We start from the raw sequence: 27,200 nt of genomic DNA, 5'->3' as shown, positions 1-27,200 counted from the left end.
ATGTTTAGCTATTACTTACATTTCATATACACCAGTCCACTGGCAGGGAGCTGCCTATACCACAAATGATATAACCAAAACCTTTTTAAGGTATCACAACAGCAACATAAAGTGTTTCCATAAGACACTCAATGATTTACTGCCTGAGAACATGACATTATTAGTATATATACACATCAATGCATATAAAGAGAAGGAAAATTGTGCTTAACAAACATATCTAGCCTTTTTGGATTTTTTTATTTTTTTAAACTGAAATCAATTTGCTATGACTGAAAAGACTTCAAGAGCTTTAAGTTAGTCCTTACTAGCATGCAAGTCAAACCCAATCTGATGGGGCCCCTGTTTTACAAATGTATTAGCTATATACAATTCTTATTAAAACTAACAATTGAGATTTTATAATTAGTTCATGTTTTATACTATGTAGGAGCTACCCAGCTTCTCCACAACAGAAACACAGCAGGGAAGGTTTGGTTCATTATGGTTTGGTTCCACTTACACAGAAGGGATAAATTCCTTGAGAACAGTACTTTTGTCCTGCACAGTTTAGAATTAAGTTATCTGGGATTTAAATTACAGTTCAGAAAACTGCATTTCCAGCCTCTGTTCTATAGATGTAAAGGTTTTTAATGAATGTTCTTCATGGAGTGCTTACATTCTAAGCCTAACTGCATTAAAAAGGCAACTCATTAGAAATACACATAATGCCTCTATGGGGATCTGAGCAAAGCAAAAATACTAAATACTACAACTTAAAAATCAGACTCTATTAGTCTGCAGAACTTTAAAGAAGAAAGTCTATGTGTGGTTTTGTTCTAAATATCTTACTGTGGGGGAACACATTTATTAAGCAGATCTTACAGAAAATTAAAAATACCTCAAATGCATTTGGGGAGCTGGAAATAAAAACGTAGATTGTTTTGGTTTTGCTCTTAGCTTTTTTTATAACTCACAGCTTATGGCTGAAGCTTTAAAACTGGTGCTGACATTTCACTTTCTCAGTTACTTTCAGCAAAAAAAAGCACATAACTTACACTCCAGTCATCCATGACCTCTATGTAAAAATTAAAAGAGATTAATTTCTTACCTGAATGAACTTAATTTCACATATGCATCACATGAGCTAACTGCATATTTTCCAACCTCTTTAAGTCTGCACATTCATTAAAAAAAAAAATCTGTCTGCTGAGCTATGTTGATGTTTACTTCTTTTTTATTTTATACGGGGCCACTGAATTATCTTATTAGCTCCTGTGAAACAAACTCTTCAAAGGGTCTCTAAACCAGGCAAGAATACTGGAGCAAGTTCTTACCATTACGAAAACTTCCAAGTCCTGATTGAGCAGAGGGAACCTCCACGCAAAGAACTCATTCACAAGTACCATTTGATGCGGGTTCTTAACTAATTTATTTCTAAACAAAAAAGGGAACGAAACACTCACATCAAAGCCTGTGTTTTCAGGGAAACAAGCTCCTTCAGACTGTGGCATAGAGGTACCAAAGCTGTTCTTTTCTTTGTGCCTTGACTTTACTAACAGTAAGGAACACCACAAGGATCCTTCTTTATGGCCAATTGTCAAGTGATGTTGAGATTTTTAAAGTAGTTATTGAAATAAAAGAAGTTAGTTACCTGCATTGACAAAGGGGATCCCATCATATGGGACATACTGAGATTTCCACATCAACCGTGTGGCTGGTTTGGCTGGGCTTGGAGACTGGCGCGTCCCCCACACACTTTGTGTTTGCTGCTTGTGTAGCGTTAGAACACTCTCTAATTCTGTCTCGCTCACACAATAGCCGCGGTATGAGTCCCCAATTTTCTGCATGGAAAGGAGGTGAAATAATAGGATTATTCACCCAGCTGACTGCTCTCCATTACCCAAGAAAACAAAAGCAGTCAGGGACTCTGCATGTGAGAAAACAGGCTCAGATTTTTGGTGCTTTGTGTTTTTTCCTTCCCCACACTATTGTCCTCACAAGCAAATTTACCACTGGATCTAGCACCAGAGCATTCTCCATCGAGGTCAGCAGTCTGTCAGCCCTCAAAGACCCTAAGTGCACCAAGAACCCCAGAAAAGTTTACAGAGTTACTGCCAATGCTAATTTCCACAGGACAACTTGACTCTTTTTTCCCCCCACAGTGCTTACTTCAGTTGCAGTTTCCTTCTAAGACAAATTCATCTTAGGTGAACATTTTGATGGAACTGCCTCAGACAATCTCTGAAGTGCTAAAAATTGTCTACATATCTACTTCAATGCACGGACACTGCTCTGAGTTGCAGCAGAATACATCTGCTTGTGCCACTAGTAACTGCCTCAGCTGCTTAGTGCATTAGCTCTGAATTGAACGCCCCAAGCTTTAAGGCTCTCTCTGTTCTTAAAGCTACATAGAAGCACAACACGCAAGATTTGCCACATGCATATCAGCTACGGTTTCAATGAACTCTGCTAAACTCCGGGCAAATAAAGAAAACTCACATCTAGATCTGATTCTAAGAAGTAGTCAACAAAAACAATTACAAACAACTCACTGACTTTGCAACATCCCCTGTGAGAGCTGCTCAACTGGTTCGGTGCTGGTCTATGAAGGCCCACCAGCAAACCATGAAAGTACTGGGACAGGAGCGAGCTATCCATCCAACAGTAACACCAGGAGTACTCTGCTAGCTTAGTCTTACAACATAACCATGGAGCAAACGCGTGGTGAATGAATGTTGGCACCTGATGGATCCATTTTGCCACCTTCAGTGACAAAGCAGCCAGATGTTTAAGTAACTGACAACAAAAGCAGCAACAGTATCTTTCCAAGACTATTATCTCTCAATATTTATTAGTGACAACAGCATAAAACTGTCTCATAGTTACCTCAGAAAAACAAAATGTCTGTGGTTAGCAAGACCTGAAGTCAACAAAGAGCAAATAAACCCCCTCCAAACAAAGTGGGGAAGCAGGCTGTTGCTGCTAGCACAATCCCCATAGAATAAGGTTATGCATGCACTGGCTGCAAAAGTCAGTCTATGGTATCAGTTTCTTACACAGCAGCAGCTCACTGCACCGCGAGCATGCTGCTCCACCGCCTAGGCAGGTCTGCATACACTGCAATCATGCAGCTGCAGCAAGGAAGAAATATGGGTAATTGTTGTAATTGTTTAGCCAAAGACTGTAAATAACAAATGAACAGAAATGAAGCGATCTGAAAAATGCAGAAGGAAAAAAGCCTGAGAAGTACCAAAAGTACCTTCTTTACAGAGACCTGGAATTATCCCCTCTCACAGCAGGAAATGCAATACCACTCCACAGAAAATACTACATTACCACCATATCTCTTTCCATTCCTTACACTGGTCACTATAAACAGCTTCTTGACCTAATTCTAGGGAGATGATAGAAAACTTATAGAACTGTTATGCCAGAAAGGTAACAGTTAAGGTACTGTCTCCTATTGTAGCTTTAATTCTGCACAAAATCCAGCATTTCACAAAATTCGGGTGTGGGGGTAGAAGAAAATCATATAGCACATAAGATCCCCACTCTCTAGGAGCTTCCCAGGCAGGAACAAATGGATAAGTGAGACCATCTGTTCCAAACAAATAAATGAACTTAGCTTTGCACAGTTGATTAATTAAGGCAGTTTTTAATTATGCTTTATTTCAGTATGCTGACACATGCTGGAAACGCGTTCTGATCCGACTGCTGAAAATTTTAAGTAGGTTAAAGAAAATAACATTTTTTTAAAATCCATTTTTCGTTAACAAAGTAATTACCCTGAAGTAATTGGATACTATCCAACCCTTTAACTGCAGCCAAATGTCAAGCCAAAAAAAAAAGCAATTCCTTTTCTCCCCCTAGCCTCATCTCAGCAAGAGCACATAAAAGCTTACACTAAAGTACATATATCGAGACTGCAGTTTTCCTCGACTGAAGTAACAGCAAGCAGGAAAATGCCAGAGGCATTACACTGTCTAGGCACAGCAAGCATAAGCTGAATAGTTCAAGACAGACAGAGAGTCATCACGAAACACAGAACTTAGCGCTAGTCTTGCAGTCGCAGCTTTTACTGCCCTGTGTCTGCCTGTGCCTGCTGCACTGACCGCAATTCAGAGCTCAGCCCTGGCCAAGACCCTGGGATACATAAAGGGCAGTATGCACCCAGGCTATGTACGGCCTCACCCGCTGGTATCTTCCATTAAATGCACACAGACTTCCACTTCAAATTTGGTTCTATTCTGGAAAGTGACTGAAAAAGTGGAATTGTGAGTTACCTCATTTATCTGCATGAAGAATGGTTGGACTAAAGGTAAAGCATTTTCTCCACCAGATCCCCAATTTCCAGTAGGACCCTTCTACCCTGTTACTGGTAACAAAGTGTTCTGCAAGACACCAACCTCAAAGATAAATGAGGCTTCAGAATCCCATGGTCTCTAGTCTGTGCCCATAAAAACACACATGCATCTGAGCCATCCCCAATGGATTTACAAGAACCATGTGACTGACACTCAGCAAAGCAACTCTGCTGATAACACACAAGGAGGGAGAGAATTTGGGTCATTCCTCCTTGGATGGGCTGAATTCTGCATGGAGAACAGCAATAATTTATTTTTTTTTTAAATAAAACCGGGAGGATTAATGCATACAGGCAATAGTTCAGCAGAGAGATACTTATATCCTCAGAACACATGCAAACATTTCAAAAAATATCTTTCTTTTTTAAGAAAGAACAATAGAGAATATTATTTTTCTCTTTCTGCTGCTGTGAATTTTAAACTCAGCAGGTGAAATTTCTTATAAAAGACTTGTATTATGGTTTGCTTCATCTAAGTCCTATAAATTGAAGCCAATAATAAATGACTCAGACAAGCTACATGGATGCTAAAATGGGAGAATACATGTCACAGTGGCAAAAGCACAGAAGTTATACAAGGGTTATACATCTTAATGGACTTGAACAACTAATTGTAAACCATATCTCTACCATGGAAGAGTTAATGTTATTACTTTTTGACCTCTAAATGTTTAATCGGATAAATATTGGACAACACTATTCATATGAAATAAAAGACATAACAAAAGGAGGAATAGATTGATATATTTAGTCAATTTAAAAATTATTTCTAAGTGGATATGGAAAGCTATTCCATTTCTAAGTCCTTCGCAGCTGCAATTTCTAGTTATCATCGGCAAAACCAACAAGGAAAAACGTTCAAATGGTAATGATATCTGAAGAGGTAAACAAGATAGAATATTATTTTTCCTTTAAAAAAGTATTAAGTAAAAATAAACATCTATCAAGAAGAGTTTGGTAGCAGGAAGATGAGGTAGGTGATCTCTCAAAATCTTCCCATCACCCCCTTTCCTTTTAAATGATTTATTAGGCATTCTAGCTGTTAACAACATCCTAAGTCACCAGGATGTTTCTGCAGACATCTAATAATATGCAAATAGAGAGTCCTGTTTAGGTCAATGCCATGACAAGGGATAAAGATAGTTTCATTTATATCAAGTATACAAATTCTCCATTTAGGGTGGTGAATTAACTGTACAAACTGCAGTTGAAAAAGATCATTTTAGTTTCTTAGTAGGCAATTGGAAACAGAAGCACCAGCCTTTCCCAAATGTAAAGATTCTCTCTCATGAAGTGTAAGAAAATCCTAAAGCAAGTATTGGTCACCACAAAGGAAAAAAGAAAACTTGGGATAGGATCTCAGCATTTTTCAACAAATGAAAACAGGCACAGATAAGCATGCATGATAAAAAAGTAAGAATATTTGAGATATTAAGGCACTCTGATAAGTCCCAGACCTGACCCTGGCAAGTAGTCACATGGATTTGGATTTCTAAGAGACAACACAAACTAATATGAACAGTAGCAAACTTACAGCATACAGAAGAAATTTTATTCTTTAATTGCACTTAGAATAAGTGCAACAAAAAGTGGTTTGCTCAGCAGAAGACAGCAGGGCTTACACTTTATCAGGAACAAACTTGGTAACTTTGCATACACAAATGGGAATCAGTGGCTCTTTCCAGAGCTGTATAGCATCACAAGATTTCAGAAGCAGAATTTGTGCTTCAGGAGCTGTTGATGGTCAGTCATTCCCAAAAAAGAAAGGGATCCCATAGCATTTTACATGCTGAAATGTGCTAGTAGTACCAGCTTGTAATAGTACAATTTCATAACACCCAAAATCTTGAACACAACTTATACAACTATAAACATTATTCCTGTCATGGAACAGGATCTATGTCTTGATCTTGATGAAAAAAATGAATCAGAATTCTTTGCAGCTCACCTCACAGTTCCTGAGACGGCGTGCCCATGCAGGTGTGTTTGGTGGCAATTGCTGGAGAGGGATGGGAAAGGGGTCTTCCAACATCCTGAAAAATAAAATGTCGTAAGAGTCTGTACAGACATCCAGGAAAGCTGATTTTTATCCCAACCCACAGCTATTAAATCAAAACAGTGCATTACATAAAACAAAACAGGGCATATGACCAAACTACAGATACTATATAAACTTGACTCTGAAAACCTGGGGTTCATTTTTTCCATATTCTACTTCACTGCCAAAATAATTCACAATAAATATCAGTATTTTTAAAAATCACTGTCTTCTGTGTTCAACAAGACCTCTGAGCATTCAGTATTCTCAGTATTGTTGCCTAATAACAATAGTCAAAACACTGTGAAATAGACCATTTGATTATCTTGATGACTTTCTAATGCAGATTGATGGCAGAGTGCTGACCATTACAACAAATATCCAATGCATGTTAAATGCTGCACATTTTAGTGGATTTTAAATGAAAGCATTCACAATTAAAAATACTAGGTATCACTGAGGAAGGGGACAGAGTTAGGTATCAAAGACAGGAAAAGAATAACTGAACTATTTAAACTTTAGAAACTTTATTAACCAATCTGCCTGTGTGTTCCACTGAAACACCCCATTAGCAGCAACTTTCTCATATATTTTACGAAAGAAAGCTTCAGCTTTCCCTGCAGCTCTTTCAATAAATCACTTTCAGCTTTTGGCATTATAAGTATCTGGAGGAATTTCAGTAATTTGCACTGTGTTTTGTACAATACCCTCCTATTTTTCTAGTCAGAATACATCCAACTTCCTTTGGAATACAGGTATTTTAACTGCTTTTCTCATGTTCTGGCACATACATAAGGTCCCAGTAAACATGGTTGGCTACATATCATTCACTAATACTAAAAGTTCATAACCTCCACTCAACCATTCTGAGGTAATTTGTTATAGCCATTGCAAAAAACAAAACCCCACAAACCCCAAGAAAATTCATCAGCATTACCAGCAGGTCAAAGTGATTGTTAATCCTTTCAACTCCTGACCTACCTGGTGGTTGTTTTTTTTGATACAGTGAGAGATGCCTGTGGATGCAGAATATAACTGCTTGCACTGTCTGCTAGAGCAGCCATTGCCACAGTCTGCAAGTTCCCATCACCACACTTCTCATCTGAAACATCTTTGCAAAAATAAAACATCCTTCTGGTTAACAACAGAGAATGGGAAAATGACAAACTATAATTAAAATTGTGTGTTGGAAGAGCAAACATTTTGACATACGAAAGACAACGATTTCCAGAAAAAAAACTGTGAATCAATACTGATAAACTCTAGGCACACATATGAAGATACACCCGATAAGGTTGTTTGTACTTGGAGACTTTGGTTATCATGCTACTGCTAATGAATCCCCATACAACAAAGTAAATAACAAGAAGAACTTTAAAATCTGTTTTACATTTCCACAGATCTATACAGGATTACATGACTATTTTGTTCAGCTGCAAATCGCATTTTGAGAATCTGTTCAAATTTTTTATTTTATACAGAAAATGCAAAACAGTAACGAACCTTTCAGAGTTTGACAGAACATGACAACTGAGTTTTCAGAATTATTCTGTGAATGCAAACTAGTACACAGCCCTTAGCCATCCAGCTAGGCTTACAGATAAATAATCAATGCTTTCAGATTTTAAAATATATCCTTTCCTAAAGAAAAGCTTAATTTGTGCATGTAGTTGTGCATCTCAGCACATACTTCAAACGTGACACACTGAGAGCAAAAACTTGGTGACAAAGTGGAAGTTGCATCTCATGTGCTCCATGGGGAACTGAATTTCTACCTAGATACTTCATTTCTGGCTTCACAAAAGATGCTGCATCACCAGAGTGAGGTCTCTGGAACAGGTAAGAACAGGAATTCTCCTATCTGCATTACTTGAATTAACTACTTCATTCAAAAATGAAACAAGCAGGCAGTAAAAATTTGAAGCTGATGATACAGTTGTCTGATATAGCACAAACATAATTATTAATGGTAAATAAGGCAAGAAGCAGCTTTATCCTTCATATCTCTATTTATCTATGACACACCTAAAGTGAGCATAATAACCCTTATTTCAGAGGGTTTTGTCCAACAGAAAACACTGCAAAACATGCCAGATTCATAATCAGAAAGCAGATTCAGTAAATATGTATTTTTGTCTTTAACTTTGGCTAAGGAAAGGAAATATACAAACAAGAGGTTCTTAAAAAAAAAAAAAACAAAAACGCAGGATGCACTTAGTCAAAGGAACACATACCCTCAAGTTCCACAGTTTAAACTCACCCTGAGTGCTGGTCACATCCAGAAGCTGACCTTGAGGAATAATCACTTGGGCCACTCCTGGCTGGGCAGAAGGAATGACATGCAGCACCTGGCCATTTTCTGACTGGCTGGCAACAATCATCTGTAAGGCAATCACAGAAAAGTATGAATGGTGCTAGATGGTCTAGTGATCATTGTGCAGATTGACCAGTTTTGCTTATAACTAGAACAGGAAATATTCTGGTTGGAATTAAAGCCTTTTAAATTAACTTGGTTTCACATAATAAAGGAAACTGTCTATTTAATGTCAGTTTCTTAAAATTACTTTCCACCTTTAAAAATAGTCATTTACTTGATTGGAGATGAAAAAAACAAACATACAGGATTCTACAATGAATTACACAATTATTCAGAACTGAAAGCTATCAAAAACCTGAAAGTAATTCATCACTGGATTCACTGTAACCCCATCCATGGACTAGCAGGATTAATCATAACATATAAATAAATTTGATCTTTACTCCTAAGAAATCGATCTCTATGGACAGTGTTTCATGCAAAAGCAGACAGAAGTAAAGCTGCAGGACTTGAAAAAAAAATTAATTAAATCTTCAAAAATCCTAGAAAACTAAAATGACTCCTTACAGTAAATAGCGCTATAGTTACCAAGTACTTGTTTCCAGCAATGTTATAAAAGCTAAAATAACAAAATATAACCCTGTTCCTGATTTATTGCACTTGAAATGGGTAAGGTGTCTATAATGACAATACAATACACGCCAAGCAAACTACTTGAATGAAAGAACATTTATTTTGTAAAAAAGGTAACTAAGAACTACAAAGCAACATTTCAAGCAAATTAGAAAAAAAAAAAAAAAAAGATATAATGGCTTAGCTTATTGCTATCGTCCCAGTCCCAAGAAAATAGACACACATATCCAGGGAATATAGACAAAGCAGCAGTGGTAAAAGTACGAAATCTCATCACTCAATAACATTCAGGCTGAATAGTGACAAAAGACATGACACTGTCGTTTAATAAAATTAGTAATGGCTGGAGATGGGGCTTGCCAATGAGGAAGAGAAACTGGAGCATGAACTGAACCATTGAAAAGTTTCACCTTGTTGCTCAAGACTGAATTAATTGGCTGTTACAACAAACAAGCACCGTATATACGGGTCCTTCAATGCCACTGACTTCACCACCTGCCCTGCTTCATATGTACTCACCATCTGCGCGCTGGGCCCTCCTAGGGGCTGCAGCTCATAGAGAGGCTGCCCGTTTTGGTCTACCAGGTGGAACTCCTCTGTGGAGAGAGGCTGAGGCTGGGGTGGCCGTGCAGGTGCAGCTAATGACGGAGAACTACCCAAAAAGCGTACTGTGATAGGCAAGGCTGTGGGAGAGTCGCTCTGTCCAAACAACGGATCCTTGGAATCCATGCAGGTTAAACACTTTCACAGAGGAAAAACAGTAAAATGCACTTTAATGCCAAGTAGCAATTTCTACTTCTAAAAAACAAACAAAAGAACATCTAAAATTGTCATGATGCATTTTTACTCAGATGGAGCTCTATGTCCTGACCAAGAGGCTACTATTTAACACTGGCAGTTCTGGTTTTCTCATTTTCATGCTGAAAATATGAATACGTTTCTGCTTCCCAAAACTGACACTCTACTAAAGGGAGAGAAATTCCACTGCGCCCAAGAGCTGTACCCCAAAATTACTCATCACTTTAAAACATCTCAAGCCTACCCAGAAACTGAAAGAATATCCACCAACTCAATTTGACTTAAAAAGAAATCTTAGATATTATTCTACTCAGCCTTTAGATACATGCATTTAGCTATAGAGACAAAGTCTCTATACACTGACTGCTTTCTTAATTCTTTACCACAGAAGAAACACAAGCAGCAGAAAACAAATTCAAATCCAAGAATTATACAGTGCAAGACCAAGAATCAGATCTTGCAAGTCTCAAAAATATACATACTCAGAACATATTCTACTCAAGCTTGAGAAATTGAGATCTCACAGCACATTCCATCTGCATTAAATTTAAATGTTTAAACACATATATGTGTCCTGTTGCAACTCTGTCAACACAAATATTAAACATTTAAAAACAGTAAGAATTAGGTAGCCCTATGTAAGTTATGTAAGGCTGTCATTTGGCCAGTGCAAGAAGGGCAATCTGTTTCTTCTCTGCAACAATTACACATCCAGCTCTGATGCTTCTGCAACAAAAATGTGGAAACTGAAAATCAAAAAAGAGGGGAAAAATGTTTCTAAAGTCTGTACTGAAGTCAGAACTGGGCCAGAAACCTCACGCAGTTTCAGCTCCTCTGTAAGAAACACCAGAAAACAACAAGACTGTATGAAGGCCATGAGCAACTACTAACCCTCTACCTGAATGATATCTTAGCCAACACAATCTGAAGAAGAACATTTTATTCACATAAGTCTCTGTGGCTAGGATAGGTGGCAATATTTAGTAATAACTATACTTAAGATTCCCCTTCACTTGATGCCTATACAGATGTTGTGTTGTCCCTGGATTCCCCTTTTTCACATCTGGTCACTAAGCAGTTTGACACAATTTTCAAGTGTTCTGAGCCCATCCAAAATTCTTTTAATAAAGAATTTTGTTAATACAATAAGTATTTCTTCAGCATTGTAACAGGAGTCAGTAAATATAATTACTAAAAGGCTGTCATTACAGGTAACATCTGGATATTTATCAGTTCAAAACCGAATGGCACAAGAATACAAGTGAAGGAACTTCTGTATTTTTAAAAAAAGACAACGTATTAGTATAAAGGGAGCAAATACATATATTTATGAAAAATCATACTGTAAATTAATTGGAGAGAATGTAAAGAAAGCATCTAAAAAGATAGGACATTCATATCTCACCTGAAAAACCTGATCGTTTGTTTCCAACTGTCCTGTACCATTGCAGTTGCCTACAAACAAAACATTAGATCTTTCCATAGCAACATCATGGTCAACTCCATTTTCTTCCATTACCAGATGACCTGGAGAAGTTACAAAACTTTACTTCAGTACTAGCCTCAGTCAAGAAGTTGCTACAGGATTTCTTCTGGTGTTAAAGATCTAAGTTTTACAGGTTCTAACCCCATTGCAAGCTAAAAACAAAGCCCTCAAGATAAAAAGCCCTTGCTTCTTTACCACTTTATTACACGCCGCAGAGAAATTGCAGTGTGTTCCTTCAGGAGTATAGTTTAACACCTCGTACAAGAAAATTTGCTTGACTTGTCATTGCGCACACAGATACAAAACAGACAATACGTGTTCTTACACTTTTCATCTAGACATGTCCACAAGCACTTATCTATACACATCTAGAGATCCTTAGTACTTACAGATACGTCAGCACTGCTTTATGAAAATATTATTCATCTACTTCCACAGTAAACACTCAGGACTTGCATTACCCAACTCGGTCACACAGCCATCTTGAAGTAAATTGTGTTTGTTTTAAAGGGGTATAAAACAACATTTAAATGACAGAAAATTACTTATTGTTAGACTACAGCTGGAAGCTTTGGGCACAAAAAATGCCAGATATTCAGAACAAAGCTTGGTGTGAATCATAGGATGAAAGACAAAAAACAGAGTTCTCAGCACTTTGGAGATTTACCTCCCATCCCAAAGAAAAGTCGTTCAAGGAGCTCGGCTGCCCATTACAAACCTTCAAGCAAACAGAGAATATGAGACAGTGAATTGCCACAGTCACAGGATACGGCTTTCACCTAGCCAGCACAGCCTTTAAAGCAGTGACCAACCCCAAATATTTATAAGGAACTAAACAAAAAGACAAATTAACCTGGCCTCTGCATTACTAAACTATATATATATATATTCCAGTATGCACATAATATGCCAAAATGAATAGAACAAAACTTAATTCCTGCAATTTGTATTGGAGGAGGGAGAAAGATGCTTTGGATTTTTCTCTTCAGTATTTATTTTAGAGACAGGCAGCATTATGTTAGAACACGACTCCTACCAGCTTTATGTTCTTCATCACACAGTAAATTTCTTCAGATGGACCATCTCAGCTGTGGCATCTAAACCATTTACAGCTTTAGTAAGGAGAATGTAAAAGGCTAGAAAGCCTTTTGGAAAGAACTGTACGACTCTGAAAGCACAAATTTATTTTTCTTTGAAAAGATATAAAGGACCATGGGCAAAGTAGACCAACGTCTCCTTAGTTTCTGGAGATGAATAAAGCATCCTACTTATATGAACAACATTATGAAGTTAAGCTGCTCATATGCTCAATATAATAAATATTCTAAAGCAGATTTATTTTTCCTTTCAATTTTCAAGTGAAGACACTCCAAACCAAGCTCTAAATGAAGTTAATCATGTTTACCAAGTATTTTGTAGCTTTGGATCTGAGAACAGTTATGAGATGTTTCAGTTTAAATATCTGAAACAGACAATGGAAAAAAAATAAAATAAAAATCCATGCCAGACAGAACTAGATTTCATCATCACTCAGACAGTGTCCCCCTATTAAAAGACTTAAATATATGTTGGTTTTGCCAGGGCAGCACTTTCAGCTGTTAGAGATCACTTGAAGATGTTCGTTCCACAAAAGGCGATGGTGTGTGCTCTGAGCATGCCGCAACCCTGCCACGGAGTGTGGGGACGGCTGTCTCAGCACCGACCTGTGGCCAGAGCAGCCCAACGCTCTGTATCTAACAGGCTAGTTAATAACAGCCCAGGGAAAAATAATAGCAGCAGGGCAAACATACAATGATATTTTTCCAGCTTCCTGTTATAAGTAGAACAGAAATAGCTTGAGCCTGAAGTTGTATCTTGGTGTTTAAAACACACCCTCAGTATATTTCTGTTCAGTGACCTTGTATAATCACTCTTCTAACCTAGGCAAGCAACCGGCACACACATCACCCCAGGAGTGAACTTCATGGTTCAACCATCCAGATTGCATCAGCCTAAGTTCTGTGCAACCCTAAAAAAAAAAAAAAAGTTTTTTTTTTGTCCTAAAGAAATATACTGTTATATAGATGCTTAGAAGCACGTACATAACTAATAAATGGCATAGTTAGATAAATATTGCCAAAAAATTCTCCAAATCAGACAACTAAATCCTGTTTATAGATATACGCATGGATATTTGTCATGAAATAGTGAATAATACACAAGTATCCCTCCTTTTCATAAATGTTTTACATTTGAAATTTTTGTGACACGTATGTAACACCATGGCTTGCTACATTTAGCAAGATGTTGAGGGAGAAAGGTGGGAGCTTAATGTTAGTGTAAAAACTGGATCAACAGCTGTATCCCCCACGCACAGCTCAAGCACATGCAGCTCTGTGCCTCAGCTTCAGGCTGAGCACAGCACCAGGAGAGCCACCTACGTGCTGCTCTCTGCCAAGCCCTCTGCTCCATGGCTGCTCCCCACCCAAGGGTCAGCATCCTAACGCTGCAGCACCGCTTCTGTCACCCTGCCTCCCCATTGAGAAGCACCCTGCTCAAAATAAAGTGGTATCTGCAGCTTCTGCCGCCCTCGGTTTGACTCCACAGAGAGCTGGCAGCCACAGAAACTGCTAGCACAGGTAAGTATCGCAACCATTACTAGTATTTTAAGAAGTCTTACTGACGGGATCTTCAAGAGAGCAGTCATCAGGCACTGCAATGTAGCTTACTATACTACCATCAGCAGTTCAGTTCCAAAGGCAAACAAGATCACTCAGCAAAAGGCAGGCAGACCTCAGGCTATGCAGCTACCAAGAGCTCCCCAATGATATTGCTGTGCATGCTGTGCTTCCTATTGCACACACTATGTTCTCAGCGTGCCATCCACAGACATAACTTGTGTAACGTCAAGTTTTCTCAACAGGACCAGGATTTCTACATCCATTCTGAAGTGAACCGCTCGTGTAACAGCTGCATTCAATCTTCTCAATAAACCAGAAGTCCCCATGCTGCTTCTCAGTACATGAACATTTCAAAGACTAACACAAAAGTTGAAACAGCACTACTTTAAAATCCTATTGCTGACTAGCTACTTCTATGCCTACGTTCAGGTGGAGTACTGGATTTCTGCATTTTTTTGCCTCCAATTCTTTATTCTATGGCAACACCTATAAACCACTGGTCTCTACAAATACACCAGTTCTAGACCAATGTAACTCTCAGGTCTCACATGACTCTGTGTTTCTGCCTTCCCTCAGTTATGAGGACTCTTTCTGAGGGCTATGTACAGGCAGACCCAAAGAGAAGTACTGCCTTCCAAAATCCCAGATCAAGTTATTTTAACGCTGAGGGAATTCTGCAAGGTTTTAGTCTCTATTCTCTTAGAAGAAAACTGAACTTAAAAAAAAACAAGTGAGCCCATTTTGATAATGGGCCCATTCTCTTACACTTACAGACAGGAGTCTTCAGTGTGCACCCGTGTTAAAAGAAGAAAAAGATAAACCAAAGCTCGACTGCTAAGTTCATGTTTTCAGTGCTGCTGATAGCAACATGCCTCATCTTGGCCCCAGTTTACACTTCATGACGGGAAATACATACAGTTGGAAGCCTCGCTAACAATTCTTTCTCAGTTTTCCCTATAATAATTAGAAGGTTTTATAAAAAGATTTAAAACAATTGCAAAGCTTACCACAACGCTCCCTCTGAAAAAGCTGCCTTTGGTGACACTGCTCTAACAAGCAAACCATTATAAAGGGCGTGAATTACAGCGAAATGTAACAGGGACCAGACTGGAGCAGAGCACTATCCTCAAGCAGACGGCTGAACTAGCTTAACGTTAGCTCGTGCCGGGCTCGAGACTCAGCTCGTGTCCGTGGTGCAGGAGCAGGCGGGTACGGCACGAGGCGCGCGGAAGGTTTGGGAAGCGCCCAGATGCTTGGCAGGGCCCGGGGGGACCCCCCAGAGAACCGCGGGGCGGCCCCGGGGGGCGCGGGGGCTGGGCCCCGCCCGCTGCCGGGGGCGCCGCGGAGGGGCGGGAGAACCAACGGCAGAGGCGAGCCGCAGGTGCTGGCGCCCCCCGCCCCGGGGTGCTCGGCTCCCCTCCGTGCTGCCGGCCCGCCGCCACCCGGGGCAGGACCTTCCCCACCGCCGCAGGGCAGGGCCGGCCGCCGCCTCTCGGCGAGGGGGCGGCGCCCCGTCAGCCTGGCCACCGCGAGGCTGCCTTCGCCGACCCCCTGCCACCCCTCGCCGCGGGGCACCGCGCCGCCGCCCCGCCGCTCTCCCCCCACCCGGGGGCGAGGGGAGCGCGGCCCCGACCCCCGGAGCGAGCCCGCCCCACCTCGCCTCGGCTCCCGCCGGCGCCGCCATGGAGGCCGCCCCTCGGCGCACGCGCGGCGCCCACCGGCCGGCAGGGGGCGCGCCGGCAGCGGGGAGGCGGCGCGCGGCCTGGCGGGGGCCGCGGCCGCGTGGGGCACGGGCGGGCCGGGCGCTGCAGCACCGCCGCCGCCGCCAGAAGCAGCAGCAGCAGCAGCAGCACCATGGCGCAGCTCACGGCGCGGTTCCGCACCGCGAACCCCAGGTGAGGCCGCCCCGGGCTGGGCCGGGTGGGGGGTGCGGGGAGGCCCCCGCGCAGGGCCGGCTAACGGCGCCGTGTGCCCGCAGGTACGCCGTGGAGGATGTGCCCTTCTCGGTGCCCGCGGCCTCCGAGATCACGGACCTCAGCCACCTCATCAACAAGCTGCTGGTGGCCGCCGACGGTAGGTGCCGGGCCGGGGGCTCCGCCGCAGGCCCCGCCTCGGCCCTGCGCTTCGGGGCCGGGCCGGAGCCGCACGGAGGGGCCCGGGGAGCGGCGGGCGGTCGCAGGCAGGCGTCAGAGCCCCCGTGGCTCTCAGCGAGCCTCCCTTGCGCTCGTCTCGCGTAACGCCGTGGGCTGCCCACGCGTGACAGCAGAGAAGCCCCGTGGCTAGCCGCCTGGCTGGGCTTTTTATGCTCGTGCTGGCTCTGTTCTCCTGAGCCAGCCACAGAGCGAGGTTGTTCTTGATGGCATCAGTTAAATAGCAGTACCTGAGAGTGAATTCTGATTTGTTTCAGCTGACCACAAATATGTGGAATTTGACTTCCTTATCAATGGCCAGTTCTTGCGTATGCCGCTGGTCACACACATGGAGATGGAAAATATCTCCACGGTAAGTCATGCTCACTTTCTTTTGCTTGCAGTGGGATAACAGAACAGATTTAGCAAACATATCTTAGTCTAATCAAGGTATTACCCTGTCACCCTAACTAGGTGAATCTCTAAACTTGTGAAAAGTTTCCTTGCTCAGTTTTTCTCCTTTCCTGACTTACACAGAAGTCCCTGTATGTTTCAAGCCGTTCTCAACTGCAGAATGATTAGACAGTAGAGGACTGAGCAGTGCAAGAAACACCATTAATCCAACCTGTTGTCTTCATACAATTTAGAGGGTAAATTCTTGTTGCATGTAGTTCATCACTAACATGTTTTAGCTTCCTGTGCTTAGTTACATCGAGAGATAAAGGGAGAGGTTAGCATCACCTCTAGAAAAGTCAAATTCAGGGATTAGTTTAGACACAACTTTTACATAGGTAGATACAGTAAAGAGGAACCTGAAAACTGTAATTATTTAGTTTTGCTTTCAGCTTGCCATTAATTGTAACTTGCTAAAACTATGGAAAGCAATAATACTTGGAGACCAAGACCTTTGTTCAATAAACTTGTATATTTGCACCACACTAAACTTAAGTATTATTGCTATTAAGAAAAATTAAACTGCACTAAATAAATCTTCTGTCTGTGAGCTCAGGAAGAAGTGGTGGAAATAGAATATGTGGAGAAATATATGGCCCCTCAGCCAGAGGAGTGCATCTTCCATGATGACTGGATCAGTTCTGTTCAAGCCACTGAAGAATGGTACCACACTAAACCAGTTCTAAGTTTGTATTACTTATTCCTGTTGTATGCAGAGGACTCCATGGTGCCAAATGAAGTCCTATTCTGTATCTTTAAAAGTCTGTTTTTTTTTCTTGATCTGTTTTGATCTTTCTTTTTAACCTGGCAAGTCAGTCAGATACTACTTGCTTTTGTAAGGGGTTTGGTTTTAACACCTCTGTTCTCTGCTGACAGCAACTTTAACACAGCAGAAAACAACTGCTTGGGATGCTGTTAATAGAAATGGATAACAGAAATACTGCTCACTATTCCTTAAAGGACACCAAGATTTCTATTTTAAAGCTTAAATCCTTTAGACTTCAAATGTGACATTCATGTAGCAACAAATACAATTGTGTAGCTTTGTGCAGAGCTTTTCTTTAAAATGCACTTATAATTGTCCTTTTCTACAATATTTTTAAATTTATTTCCAAACAGCTAGGCCATGCTCCTCTGTTAAATAATGGCTTGAAAGTGCTTTGAGATCCTCATGTAACATACTACAATAATAGCATATTATTATCTTTCATTTTAAATAACATATGAGATGTTAAGTTTCACCTACCAGAATATGCAGTACTCCCTCTCATTGCTCTTCTGTACTCCTAGCCTTGCACTTGTAGGTTTTAACAAAGCCTTGCACTGTAACAAAAAGATTTTTTTTTAAACTTTTCCAAGTTTTGTTTGTTTTTTAATAGAAAGTAGTTACATTTTAAATTCATTTCAGGTAACCAGTTACTATATTACTATTTTTTCTGGGTTCCTGGTTGGTGTGTTCTTTCATAAAAACATGTTTGTTTTTAAAGACAAGAATGCTTTAAATTCTGTATTTTGCAGGATATTAACTGGCTGCTATGATCAGACTGCTCGAATCTGGTCTTTGGAAGGAAAATCCATCATGACAATAGCTGGGCATACAGAAGTAGTGAAGGATGTGGCATGGGTGAAGCAAGGTCAGCATATATATTATGGGAGCAGTAATAGCTTGATTTATTGGGGGATAAATGTCAGTGTTGACTATGTTGAAATGACAGTGAATGACTATTCAATAATCACAGAATGGTTACGGTTGGAAGAGACCTCTGGAAATCATCTGGTCCAAGCCTCCTGCTCAAACAGGACACCTTCAACACATTGCCCAGGACCATGTCTAGAAATTTGGATGTTAAAAATTACTTCAGCCTCTTGTCAGAAGTCTTGATAATGAAGTTAACAGCTTGTTTTACTGGCACCATTACAGTAATGAATGTTGTAGTTCAGCATTCATGTTGTCTATCATCCTTTCAGTCTTTATCTGTAAATATTTGTATGCATATTTACATTAATTGTACTTGCAGAATAATAGTGTAAACATATGTCTGGGTTTCTATCTACTATTTCATCTTCAACTAGAATAATTACTACAAATGCTTTGGTAAGCTGAATTTGGTGTGAACATGACTTCTTTCTTCCTCAGATAGTTTATCCTGCCTGTTACTCAGTGCATCTATGGATCAAACTATCCTGCTCTGGGAGTGGAATGCAGAGAAAAACAAAGTGAAAGCCCTTCACTGCTGCAGGGGGCATGCTGGGAGCGTGGACTCTGTAGCTGTTGATTGCACGCGAACTAAAGTGAGTGACTTCTTAAAAGAAACCTGTCTTTTGGGATGTTAGCATCCTATATCTCAAAAACATATTTTTTTGGCCCTGGGTATCACTGGTCATTGTGTTATTTTGACCAACACCCTGATTTTTCCATTCCTGTTATAAATGATGGTTATTAAAGATTATGTGCTACATCAACACTAGATAATCTTTTCAAACAAAGCAATGCACTTACTTGTGATATTCACAAAGTATCACAAAAAGCTGAAGGTGACTTTAGATAGCACAAGCCATTATACTGCTCCTTTTGACTTCCGTTGAGTGAAGCTGAATGTTTATTTTTAAGGAAACATTGCATTTGACAGACATGAATACAGGTTATAATGAACTATTTTCAAATTCAACCTATATTTCCACAGTAGTTTTGAATGGGAAAAAACATTTCAAGAGTGATATTCAGAAAAAGCAAGTGACAGAAGAGGTCCTTTCCCTTCAGGACTTAAGTATATAAGAGCATTCACACCGACGGTAGAGTCACCCCTCTCAGCTTGCCTCAGTAACAAAAGGATTAAAATAAAATCTGGTGATGAAAGAAAGAGATATTTTGTAGATATTCTTCCTGCAAAGAAATTGGGGGGGGGTAAGAGGAATTTGATCTACACAAATACTTCTTTGGTCTCATTCGAGGAGCTCAGAATCCATTGGTTAATTTTTTTCAAGCAGGAACTGTACACTTACTATGGCCTACAAGGCTTGTCTGGATCAACTTTTAACAAAATGTTTCTATTTTTACAGTTCTGCAGTGGGTCTTGGGATAAAATGTTAAAGATCTGGTCTGCAGGTAAGATAAATCTAGTCTAGGATCCTTGGCTGTCTTCAGAACTGTACTTATGACAGCCTGCATGATGGATACATGAATACTTTATAAAGAAATGAATTGAGATTCAAATTACAAGCAAGCTCTAACTATTTTGGGAGGGAACAGGGGGGAGGAGGGGAACAGGACAGGACACAGACATGACAATAGCTTTGCAAGCCTGTACATAACTATTTTAAATTATTGTTTTGGGTGGTAACAATTTCAGGTGTGGTTATTAACAACCTGTTGCTGTTGTATTCAGAACACAATCCTTTGTGTCTGTTATATTTAAACATGCAGGTTTTAATATAGACTCTACATAACAAAGGTTTGTGGGTTATTTTTCTGGTCTATCAACACCACAGTATGGAGGACAATAAGATAGACAGGGAGGACAATAAGATAGACAGGTCTTTTCTAGAAACTGAGTAATCATTTTTTTTTTTAATCTGCATGTTCTCTTTCACTGTTACAAATCATATTTTTCCAGTTGGGTGTATATATGTAGGTACTGTATCTAAAAGAAAGATTGTGTTTACCCCACACTTGACTTACTGTTGGAATTTTTGGTGAGGCAGGATGGTCTTAAAAATACTATTACAACTTCAGAAACCTCTAGATCAGGTCTGTCTTTTGTCATAGTCCCTACAGATGAAGAGGATGAAATGGAAGAAGCAGCAAACAGACCACGGAAGAAGCAGAAAACAGAACAGTTGGGACTAACAAGGGTAAGATGCACTCCAGGTTTGTCCGGGAATTTATTTGAAAAGTGTGACCATAGAAAATAATTGTTATTTGTTAATATTTATTAGACCAAAAAATTTCTATGATGTGCCTGAGAACGATCAGATGCTTCCTTTTATTTATTGAAAGAACAAATGTATAAATGATACTCAATCTAATCTCTTCTCACTTTTAAATCCTAGACTCCCCTGGCAACCCTCTCTGGCCACACAGAAGCCATCTCCTCTGTGCTGTGGTCAGATGCTGAAGAAATTTGCAGTGCATCATGGGACCATACCATTAAGCTCTGGGATGCTGAGACAGGAGGTCTCAAATCAACTTTGGTGAGATCACTGTACTTGGTATATTCAACTAATGTCCAGCTTAAAGATAAAAGCTGTGCAAAAACAGTAGCCCCTCTCCCCAATTTTTTGTTCTTTTTCTTTTGACAGACAGGAAACAAAGTGTTTAATTCTATCTCCTACTCAACACTTTGTCGGCGTCTTGCATCTGGGAGCACTGACAGACATATTAGACTATGGGATCCTCGCAGCAAAGGTGAAACAAAATATGCACGTTTGTGAAGTCTTTTTCTTTCCCCCCTCAAAAATCAGAATTTCTCCCTGCCAGGAGACATTTCAAAAACTGTTCTCTGGTGCCTCTGCTTGAAACAAGCCATTTGGGAGCTTTTGTTAAATACAGGCAGTAGTTCTATTTTCTGTAACTTGGTACAAGACTTCTTTGATTTTTTTACCTAGTAATTTAGAGAACTCAGCTTAGGTTGTCCTTTTTTCTTCAAACTTATTAATGTATATTCAACTGTGTATTTGCAAAACCTGAACTTTTTTTAAAAAAAGATTCAGTCCGTCTGTTGGTAGGTAGGACCATCATTAAAGTAAAATAGTAGTCACTTCGTTATGCTATAGTGGTATCATCTCTGACAGGACTGCTAGTCAGTTATGACTGAATCAGCCAGATTTATTTCATAGACATATTTACTTGTTTAGCATCTATAAATCTCATCCAGAGTTCAACAGTGTAACAGTATTTATCTTATTTGTTAATAATAAAAACTTTTTTTTTTTAATTTTTCTTTTCAAAAATCTCAAATGTAAAGAGAGTTTAGGGATTAGAAAATACATTTTGATTGTTTTAAATTCTTATTACCAGAACTTGGGTAGCTTTTTTTCTTTTTTCCCAACGTTCACTTTCTTCAAGTTCACTTTGATTTCTGAAATTAGAATTGCAGGGTATCAGGATATCAACACTTACCTTGAACACAAATGTGTTGCCGACTTTTTTTTTCCCACTGGATTTTGGATGCATCTTAAAGGGCCTGTTTCAGTTGACATCTGCTGAGTAGCTTTTCTCTTTTGTCCAGATGGCTCCTTGGTTCTCCTGTCTCTGACTTCTCACACAGGCTGGGTGACATCTGTGAAGTGGTCACCCACCCATGAGCATCAGCTGATCTCTGGTTCTCTGGACAACATTGTGAAGCTGTGGGACACGAGGAGGTAAAATAAATGTGTTCCTTACTAGTCAAAGGAATGTAAGCTTACAGGGTCAGTTAACCTAATGAAATAGTGAGATCAGTCTGAGAAATTTATTGGAAACTCCTTTGGTATTTCTGGAAATCCTCTAGTATTTAAATGTCAAGCATATATTGAAAGGAAGAAAAATATTTGTAATCGACATGATGACCTATGGCTTAATATCTGTAAAAGCTGTATGGTGTTCCAGCACATGACTGACTTGGCATTAAGAACAGCATGGATTGAAATGCAGAAGGCAGGAACTCTAACATTGCTACTGGGATTAAGAACAGCAGAAAGTCTGTTACACGTTGCTCTACTTCAAGGAACAAAACACATGCTATTTCTATAAAATGAGCCTAATAGCATGAATAATGAACTTGCTACTCTTTTCAGAGCTTTCATAACAAATTTTTGAAGAATGAATTGGTTTGCATTCAAAAGATATAAATGGCTTTTTCTGGAAAAAAAACAGTCAATCAGTATCTAAATTGAAGAAAAAATATATAATAAACTGCTCCTAAAAAAAAAGTCATTACACTTCGGTCTCAAAGTAGTTTGGAAGAAGCTGAGAAACATTGCTGCTTTTCTCTTTGGGGATGTAGGAGAGGTTAAAACTAATGTAAACAGCTGTGGAGAAAGCAGTGGAAATGTCACAGACAGTGGAGATCCATACATTGTTAAAGCGTTTAACTGCTAAGACCACATCTGTGTGATCACCATTGTGATAGTATTTCTTCCAGGAACCAATTTTGCTGACTATAATTGCTCACAATTTCAAATGTGTGACTGTAAATACCTGTGTTTTACCAGTTGCAAAGCTCCTCTGTATGACTTGGCAGCTCATGAAGATAAGGTTTTGTGTGTGGACTGGACAGAAACAGGGGTAAGAATCCAAAAAGCAAGTTACTCTATTTATATATATACATTGTGGTTAGGAAGCGGGCTTAAAGCAATATTTCTTCCTTTATGCTTAATGGTGGAAGACATCAGGAAGTTGGAGTAGTTGCTTTGGTTAACAGTGGGTAAAAAAAAAAAAAAAAGACTTGTTCCAAGGTACTGTTTGCTGCCATGGAGACTAAAAGAGCAGCATGAACTGAGAGCTATGGCACAGCATTGCATGTAGAATGGAGGAACTTTTTAATCCTCTATAGCAAGTTGTTCTGCTACTTCTGGTACACACATGCATGAAATTAAGAAAATATTTGTTAATGTTTAAAACTCTCAGTATGGTTCCTGTTAGGAAACAGGAAATGGCAGGAAGAGCTTTAGAAGTTTTCCACAAAACCTTTTTCTCCTAATTTCGGGAGGAGGGTAAGAGACTATTGCTTTCACAGTTTGAGTTTTAGTCATGCATTAACAGTTCATTATTTGTTGCTTTTCCTGTTCATGTCTTCAAAGGAGATCAGCATCTTTTACATTTTGTTTGGGTATTTTGCTTAGTTCTGATATTAATCAGAATTTTCTTTTCCTGTCATCAGTTACTATTGAGTGGTGGTGCAGACAACAAACTGTATTGCTACAGATACCCAGCCACAGCCTCTGATGTCGGAGCATGAAGGACAACAGCCAGAAGATTTTTTTAAAAAACATTTTGCAGCAGTCACTCCGTTAACACCTGAAGGAGGTTTTTGTTGCTCAGAGAGCAGTTGTTCCTATTTTTTGTATTACTAACCTGTATCCGTAACAACAGAATGACAACCAGCAGCTTCAAGCATGATTACTGTGAAACAAAGCAAAGGCTGTTTCCTCCCTTGTCAATTGCTTTCAATTTAAGATCTTTTAAATGGCTATTTGTATAGACCTGTTACTAACAGTAAACTGTTCCTGACACTTAAAGAAAAATTACTCACTGGACTAAATTATTTTTGAGTTTACCTTTCCCTTTAAAAAAAATAAACTTTTATCTATAGTTCATTGTTTTAGTGCCTCACTTCACGTAAAAATCAGACTCAACTCTTCTTTCAGTACGGCGGTTGGCAGTTTTTAAGATTAGGTCCTTTACTGACAAACCCAGTCTGCTTTTTAGGATAACAGTATGTTTGCAGTGCAAATGTAGATGGTGAAACAAAATCTGAACTAGCATTATATACTACTAGATTATTATAAAACACTTCTTACAACACAGTCAGGTCACAAGTTAATTTCAGTTAATTACTGGAGTGAAATCTACCAAAAATATCAAAACCAACTGAACAAAGTCAGCTACCTGAGTATAACTCAACTTGCATCTAAATCATCCTATCAATATAGTTTAAAATCTGATTCTGTAAAATACTCAGACACTGAAGTTGTATTTCTAACATCCAAAATCTATAACAGAATGGCAGAGCTGCTTTTCAAACTCTGCACGGACTGAACTTTCCTTCTGTCTTATATATAATATTTCTAGGATAAAAAGGACAAATGCAATTAATACTTACTAGAAGTATATTTACTAGAAATAAGCGTTTCAAGACATTTTTCCAAACAGTTTGCTGTTTAAAAAATGTAAAATTTGGTATTCCATTTTAAGTGCCTCTTTCACATTAAATTTGTGAGTATGCAAAACTTACGCAGACATACATATGCGCACTAATAAAGGGAGTTGTATGAATAGGAACTGTTTGGTGATTTCTTTTTTAATACCTCTTTGTGGAGAACAGCACAGAATGGCCAAAGGCTGCAGTCATTTGTTTACAGATAGAGCAACTTGTCTGTTTCAGCATCATTTTGGCATTCTTGAACATCAGTCTTTCTCAGTATGTCTAACTGCCTCCAGACTTGTGGGTTTTCCTCCTACCCACACATCGTTTAATAAGAAATTGTGTTTAATTCATAACAAAATATTTCAAAGCATTTATATGAATTTGGCACAGGATCTATTGCCAGACTATTCAACGTAAGACCAACATGGTTGTACTAGATCTTAGTGAAAATTGCCTTGAAAATTTCATGACCGTCTGTTCACAGAAATTAGACCTATTCCATGTTACTCTTCCCTTCCCTCTCAACATAAAAATTCTCCATAAAACTGTTTTTTAACTAATTGGCCCTGATATATTAAAAATGTCATTATTTCATGTGGGAAAAATCAACAACAAATTTCTGTAAAAATTAATGGAAAAATCTTACAATTAAACAAGTCACTTTATTATTTAATCATCAATTGAATAAAAATAAAATTCAGCCCTAGAGTTATATTTAATCAGTTCCAGTCTCTCCTCTGCTAAACTGAAGAACAATTCAGTTTTCATCTTTTTGTAAATAAAATCGCTTGAGTCATCATTTCTTGTTCAGAACTGAGCTGTAAGTCAGTTTATTTTTGAAGGAAGCCAAAGCACAAGTCCTAAAAAGTCAATTAAGATTAAACTCATTTTATAATGTAAAATTAAGTTTTGCATATTTTTTGAACTATTCTCCTCACAGTTTAAACACTTCAGTTACCAAACTGAAGCCTGACACCATTTTTACAAGGTTCTGCCTTTTTTTTTTTAAGAATCTTCTTGGCCAACGCACAAAACTTTGCTGAATTACGCAAATGACAAGTAGACTTATTGCAGGTTACTGAATTTTTTAAAATAAATCATTTATTGTTCTCTATCTGCAACTTACATTTTTATTATTGAATAGTATACCACTAAAATTCCCAAATACATTTTTTAAACTTCCAGAGAAAGTCAAGAATACTGGACCACTGGACTTCCTGAGAAACAGTGAAAACTCACTTTACAAGCACATCAGTTAAGTTTCTACAAGCATCTTGTTTGGAAATTATTCTAGTGTTTAGGTATTTAAAATAGAAGAGCTTTTCTCAACACAAATCACTTTCCTAACCCACTGCCACATTTGATAGCATACCTACGTTGGAAACACTATCAGTTTGTTTGACACAGCTTGTAGCTCACACAGTTATAACCTTTTTTTTTTAAAAAAAAAAAAAAAAAAAACAAGTCCATGGAATCACCAGCATCTCTCCCTCCAGCCATGCATAAAATACATGGAACAGAGAGATGATTTTTTTTTTTTTTTTTTAAGAAAACCAAACAAAAAAACTTTGGGCTTTTTGCTGCTAGTGGTAGCAAGGTTTTTCCTTAATGAAAATAATCCTGTATGATCCTAAATGAGTTTTGTGTAGGCTGATCAATTTTCAGTATAAACTCCACATACTTCCCAAGATTTCAGCACAAGTATGTTAGGAGAGATTAACCACATATACTTAAAATGACTTCTACAATTTAAACAGAAATATTTCAGAAAATTCGGAAGGAAAAATGTATGTGGAAAAAGGAATATGCTTTTAATGGAAACTACATATTCACATCTAGTAGAATTAGTTATTGTTTATCTGTAAGTTTTTACTAAGTATACTTTGAGAATGCATACTTGTGACAAGTTGTCCTGTCACACTATCCCTGTTGCACCTCTGTTTAATAGCTGTCTTCCTTAATTATGTAACTGTTTAGAGAGAAATTCTAATCATCCTGTTCTGACAGGCAAAACTATAACTGATCCTCAATTTTTACCCAAATACCCAGGTCAACAGAATGGCTATGTCACTGGTTTAGCACAAATGCTGGCCTAAGGCTCAGCTTGGCCAGCTAAGGTGAGAGAAGCCACATAGATGCAAAGAGCTGCACAGACTGTTAGATAGCAACAGGTTACAGTAGCTTATGTTACAATTCATATGCCAAAAAAAAAAAAATGTCCAACCAAGTTAGAATCACTAAGTATATTTCATGGAAGCATTTGGCACAGAACTCAAATTAGGGGGCAAAAACTTGGGTTCGAATTAACTGTCATGGTGACCAATTAAAATTGTTCTAGAAATTGTATGAACACTGGAATGAGTGCCTTTTCAGCTGCCAGTGAGAAGCTGGATGAATCTGATTTAAAAAAGACAGCTGCTCAGTCTGCATGAGTCTACCAACCATCCAAATCAGGCCATTTACTGTATGGAATGCTGAAAGCATAACTCAAACC

General features: G+C 39.0%; 2 protein-coding genes across 6 annotated transcripts in view; one reads left to right on the top strand and one right to left on the bottom strand.

Annotated features, from left to right (window-relative positions):
• CARF (calcium responsive transcription factor) overlaps window positions 1–15,997 on the bottom strand; it is a 37,362-nt gene extending 21,365 nt beyond the window's left edge. For 4 of the 5 annotated variants that reach the window (XR_004782047.2, XR_004782049.2, XR_004782054.2 and 1 more), the window contains exons 1-8: window positions 15,933–15,997; window positions 12,285–12,335; window positions 11,537–11,658; window positions 9,853–10,074; window positions 8,644–8,764; window positions 7,365–7,494; window positions 6,294–6,378; window positions 1,634–1,823 (exon numbers count right to left, since the gene is read on the bottom strand). Coding sequence is in view for 1 of the 5 variants with exons in the window: in XM_035569216.2 (XP_035425109.2) it covers window positions 1,634–1,823; window positions 6,294–6,378; window positions 7,365–7,494; window positions 8,644–8,764; window positions 9,853–10,074; window positions 11,537–11,658; window positions 12,285–12,291 (877 nt within the window). In the remaining 4 variants the exon portion in view is untranslated. Of the gene's footprint in view, window positions 1–1,633; window positions 1,824–6,293; window positions 6,379–7,364; window positions 7,495–8,643; window positions 8,765–9,852; window positions 10,075–11,536; window positions 11,659–12,284; window positions 12,336–15,932 lie in introns of those variants that run through there. The other variant, XR_007708479.1, reaches the window with a different exon arrangement.
• A 26-nt stretch (window positions 15,998–16,023) lies between these two features.
• Window positions 16,024–24,840, top strand: WDR12 (WD repeat domain 12). The gene is made up of 13 exons (XM_035569185.2): window positions 16,024–16,172; window positions 16,256–16,350; window positions 16,685–16,779; window positions 17,416–17,522; window positions 18,378–18,493; window positions 18,997–19,151; window positions 19,920–19,965; window positions 20,626–20,711; window positions 20,910–21,050; window positions 21,159–21,264; window positions 22,088–22,220; window positions 23,052–23,124; window positions 23,720–24,840. Exons 1-13 carry the CDS (start codon window positions 16,132–16,134, stop codon window positions 23,795–23,797), a joined length of 1,272 nt encoding a protein of 423 aa, XP_035425078.1. The 5' UTR covers window positions 16,024–16,131; the 3' UTR covers window positions 23,798–24,840.
• The last annotated feature ends 2,360 nt before the right edge of the window (window positions 24,841–27,200 follow it).

The sequence above is a fragment of the Cygnus atratus genome, chromosome 6, assembly GCF_013377495.2.
Source record: "Cygnus atratus isolate AKBS03 ecotype Queensland, Australia chromosome 6, CAtr_DNAZoo_HiC_assembly, whole genome shotgun sequence".
NCBI lineage: Eukaryota > Metazoa > Chordata > Aves > Anseriformes > Anatidae > Cygnus > Cygnus atratus.
This window is presented reverse-complemented; position numbering and strand designations above follow the sequence as displayed.